The following is a 5,527-nucleotide window of genomic DNA, read 5'->3' on the forward strand; positions in this document are numbered from 1 at the left end:
GCTTTAACGCTAAGCGCAAATGGTGTAACTTAATGAATATTGATTTGTTTGTTGAGGGAGTTTTTAGCGGTGTAATTTTCAAATTGTACATGATTATTTCATGAAAAAAGGCATTAAATATTCCCTGTTGAAATATGAGTTCACTAATCATCATTGTGCATGACACAAGTAGAACTAACACCAAATGTCTGTTTGTACAGTCCTTTAGAAATGGCCAGGGCACAGCTGTTACAAATACAAATGAATGAGGAAAACCTGTTTATTATAAAAAAAGTTTTTTATTGTTCATAATATATATATATATGCTGAAAAACAAAGCTAAAATCAAAAAACAAGAAATGTAAAAATCATACAGTTATTCAAAATAAAAGCTAACATAGCAATATAGGTGAACAGTGAACTGACACTGTAATATATAGGCACAGAAAATAAAGAAGCCAGTAGAGCTCAGGTTGTAGCAATAACAAGGTATACATAGCATGAAAAGCTGTCAACTAGACGGCGTCTACAGGACCAGTTTGCTCTCGTCCACAAATGCAAGTGCTGCTGGGTTTGAAAGATCATTTTCAGATCTCACCGAAGCCCTTTCTACTGGATTTTCAAGGTCCTCACAAGTGCTAACGTACTTGTGCAGGATGCTGTAGTATTCGTCCATACTTCGGAACTTGTAAAAAGAAGATATCTTCTCCCAAGCATGTCTGGGTGGACTCTTCATAGGAATGGGTTTGGTTAAATCAAAGAAACTTTTTATGTTTCTTTTTGCAAGCTTCTCAGCATGCTCAGCTGTATAGCTGTCCAAAATCGCACTCTCCTTGTGAGTGTACATCCTCCAAAACTTCAGCTGCATGTAACTGATGGGAGAATAGCATCTTGCTGTGCATGTGAGTAGAAAGGCGAACATCATCACAGAACCTATCAGGATCCAACCAAGTACCTAAAAGTATTTTCCAGAATTATTCAAATATTAAGAGACACAATTATAATATATAATATATAATATATAATATAAATATAAATATAAATATAAATATATATATATATATATATATGTATGTATGTATATATATATATATATATATATATATATATATATATATATATATATATATATATATATATATATATACATATATATATATATATATATATATATATATATATATATATATATATATATATATATATATATATATATATATATATATATATATATATATATATATATATATATATATATATATATGTATATATATATACACACATACACAGTACAGACCATATATATATACACACATACACAGTACAGACCAAAAGTTTGGAAACATTACTATTTTTAATGTTTTTGAAAGAAGTTTCTTCTGCTCATCAAGCCTGCATTTATTTGATCAAAAATACAGAAAAAACAGTAATATTGTGAAATATTATTACAACTTAAAATAATAGTTTTCTATTTGAATATACTTAAAAATATATATATTCCTGTGATGCAAAGCTGAATTTTCAGCATCATTACTCCAGTCTTCAGTGTCACATGTAACATCCAGTCTATCACATGATCATTTAGAAATCATTCTAATATTCTGATTTATTATGAGTGTTGGAAACAGTTCTGCTGTCTAATATATTTGATGAATAAAAGGTTAAAAAGAACTGCATTTATCCAAAATAAATAAAAAATTCTAATAATATATATTTTAATAATATATTTTCTTTACTATCACTTTTTATCAATTTAACACATCCTTGCTGAATAAAAGTATTGATTTTATTTAAAAAGAAGAAAGAAAAAAAATTACTGACCCCAAATTACTGACCAGTAGTGTGTATTGTTATTACTAAATATTTATATTTTAAAAACATAGCTTCTTTTTTTTTTTTTTTTTTTTACTTTTTATTCATCAAAGTATCCTAAAAAAGTATCACATGTTCTGAAAAAATATTAAGCAGCAGAACTGTTTCCAACTTTGATATTGAATCATCATATTAGAATGATTTCTAAAGGATCATGTGATAATGATCCTAAAAATTCAGCTTTGCATCACAGAAATAAATGATATTTTAAAGTATAATAAATTTAAAAACAATTATTTTAAATTGTAATAATATATCACAATATTAATTTTTTTTCAGTATTTTTGATCAAATAAATGCAGGCTTGATGAGCAGAAGAAACTTCTTTCAAAAACATTAAAAATAGTAATGTTTCCAAACTTTTGGTCTGTACTATATATATATATATAACAACAAGGTATGACATTCTGTAGACCTGCTAAAATAACCATTTTACCTAAAAATGAATAGCATTAATGGCCCGTTCACACCAAGAATGATAACTATAAAGATAACTATAAAGATAACGATATTAGCGTCCACACCAGCGAACGATATTGTCTGTGTATTCTAAGCGGACGCGTGTCTGCTTCTATAAGTTCTCGAGTTAATTACAGCAGGATTGATTCTGATTGGTTATCAATGTTTTATCGTTCATCAGTAAAAAAAAATCGTTCTGAAAGTGATTCCAACAATATCGTTTCTCTTTGCCTTTATCGTTATAGTTGTGGTGTGGACTCTGCTATTCTTTAATATTGAGAACGATTTTTAGAACTATATCTTTATCGTTATCTTTATAGTTATCGTGCTTGTTGTGAACGGCCTTTAGGCTTCTGCTGTAAAGCCACTACTAAGAAATTTGTCTTTGTTTTGAAAATGTGAATGAGACAATCCAATTGTGTGAATGTGAATGAGACAGTATCATGATGGACCCCACCCATCCCTCCCACAGTATCTTCCAGCTCAATCAGGAAGATGATACCGGAGCATCAGAGCCTGCTCCGCCAGACTGCTCAACAGCTCTTTCCCCAGGCTTTGAGAGTCCTGAACACCCTCCTCTGAAACCCCACACAAACCCCCTACTACCTGAAACATGGACCATCTCACCCCCTCCACCCCCCACCCCCCAAGCTTACCACATCACAGAAAATCTGGCTGAAACTCTTTTTTGAAACCTTTGTTTGTGTGTGTGTGTGTGTGTGTGTGTGTGTGTGCAATTTAAAGTGTGCTACACATAGGTGAGTAGGCCTGTACAAACCACCTGAAGTAACATACTCTCCTTTATGTGCACTATAGACACTTTTTACACACACTGCTGTGTGTACATAATCCCCAAAAAGTGTTTACATGCTCATGCACTACAAATAATCTTGCACTGTTCCCTAGCTGCTTGACTTACGCTATTTCTCTTTGCACATGTACAGTATCATGTGAAGCATTTGTATAGTCTGTATTTTTTAAGTTTATGTGTAGGCAAACATTTATATATAGAATATTTATTGTCAAAATCTGTCAGTAGGTAAGTTGTGTATAGGTTTATACTGTTTTACTTAATTGTACATCTGTATTTATGTATAGCACTGTGGCCCTGTGAGGCAAGACATTTCATTCCCCTGTATGTCCACACATGTAGCTGAATGACAATAAAGCTCAACTTGACTTGACTCAACAATTTACATTTAAAAAATATTTATTCTTGTAGACCAAAATATTTGTTGTTGTTTATGACTACGAATTATGGACTACAAGTGAATCATCTAAAGTCTGCAAACCCAGCTATCAGCAAACGTAATCAGAATTCTGGTTAACGTTTTTTCAAACGTTCATTATTCCATTAAAGTTAATATAATGTTTGTTCAAAGTAATCTGATCTTTAATGATGTTCTCAAAACATAATTTATACATTGATTTTTTTTTTCTCTGAAATGTTTAAACTTTTTTTATGCGTCACTAATTTCTAACTTTCCCATAACATTTTCAAAATGATAAAATTGAATGTTCCCTAAACGTTTGCGAAATCAAGAAAGACGTTTTTAAAATATTTAAAAAACGCTTATTTCGAATGTTCACAAAACATTCAGAATTAATGTTTTCATAACTTAATAGAAACGTTGGCACAACGTTCTAATAACCTTTTCTATAGCTGGGAACGTTCCTTGATTTCCCTGAAGCTCCAGCGATTTAATCAGTGTCAGTGCATTGAAGAAACAAAACTATTGCCATTATTTATTGTTAAATTACAGATTTTGGTACACATCACAAATACATTACAAGAGCGGTTTTTAAATGTCTTTAAACACAGATCTCAATGTATTGTCACCCCGACAATTTCTGACAAAAAAATCCTCTCAAAAGTAGACCCCCCTGAAACTCAGTTAACTGAGATAGGCCTATTGAGTCCAAGTCAGCTAACAAGTAAAATTTCTATCCCTGGTCTCAAACTTTTCGGCTCAGTGCACTGCTCACCTGCGACTCTGCGCGTATGATGGACAGCACTGCCATTCTCTCACTCTGCGGAATAGCGGTCCCATCACACGGGAACTTGTCCAGCTCTGTCCGACAGTGAGGATACTTTTCGTTGCAAAGCTGACGTCTAAAAAGTGTAATGTTAGCGCCAGTCATTGAGCACTCGAAATACACCCCTCTGAGAAGAGCAACTGCGATCCAGCTGAGAGGTGCGACAATTGCAGTCGTGGTGACTTGAAGAAAAACACACAAGAAGCCAATCGCGTAATTTAAACGACATAGCTTCGATTTCCTAAGGCACAGACCGGTGAACAGTTTCCATGTTTTACTGCTCAACATGTAACTTAAGATGAGCAGTGCAAGCGCGGGTACGAGGAGACAGACGTTCCCATAAACGAAATTCATATCATTGCAAGGACACTTAAAAGCAAAGACCGAGAAGATGTGCTCGCTACCAGCAGTTATAAGAGCAATCAGTCCGAATCCTAAGTTGGTCTGCTGTTTCTGAGTGAAACTAAGCAAAGATTTTAACTGATCCATGCCTGCCAGCTGACGACCTCTTTGTTCTCAAGCAATAAACCATAAGATGACACTCTTAGTTCCGTTATGAGACACTGCGTGTCACCTTCAGGCGGGCACGCAGTAAAAGCATACAAAGTGTTGAGCTTAATTTAAGAAAAACAAGTTAATGTTTGCTTTTCAGCTGTAATAGGAAACTGACTTTATGAAAAATTAAGAAACTAAAAACACAATGTAAGGGTTAAGTCTACACACCAGTTTAGTTTAAATACATTGCAGGCGAAAGTGGCACAGTATTCAAAACACTTCATGCTTTCAATGACGTTTAAAGTTGCAATCTGCATATTAGTTCAACCCAGTGGTTCTCATTGAGGGGCCGGGACCACTAGAGGGCCTCAGCAAACTTCCATAACATACACATTTTAATTTTTATTCATTTTAAGTCAAAGTAATAGCATCTTAAAACTTAATGGGAGTTGCCAAGTTCATAAATTATTCACACTTTTATGCAATAAAATATTTTTTATTAGGCTATATTACAGACTTGTAAGTCTGTTTATTCACTAATTATGTTATAAAACAACATATCAGATACCAAAATATACGTAACTCAAAACCAATAAGAAAATCTCACAATGTTTTTGCTGGTTTGCTCTTCATATTCGGCGCCTGTGGACACACATGATCCCGCGCGCATGTGACCGCGAGAGGC

The 5,527-nt window shown here is 33.3% G+C and overlaps 1 protein-coding gene across 1 annotated transcript; it reads right to left on the reverse strand.

Annotated features, from left to right (window-relative positions):
• Positions 1–311: 311 nt before the first annotated feature.
• Positions 312–5,035, reverse strand: LOC132103674 (calcium homeostasis modulator protein 6-like). The gene is made up of 2 exons (XM_059508770.1): positions 4,297–5,035; positions 312–934 (listed from the first exon to the last, which is right to left on the reverse strand). The coding sequence occupies exons 1-2, from the start codon at positions 4,834–4,836 to the stop codon at positions 506–508; spliced, it is 969 nt and encodes a 322-aa protein (XP_059364753.1). The 5' UTR covers positions 4,837–5,035; the 3' UTR covers positions 312–505.
• Between the last annotated feature and the right edge of the window lie 492 nt (positions 5,036–5,527).

The sequence above is a fragment of the Carassius carassius genome, chromosome 24, assembly GCF_963082965.1.
Source record: "Carassius carassius chromosome 24, fCarCar2.1, whole genome shotgun sequence".
Taxonomy (NCBI): domain Eukaryota; kingdom Metazoa; phylum Chordata; class Actinopteri; order Cypriniformes; family Cyprinidae; genus Carassius; species Carassius carassius.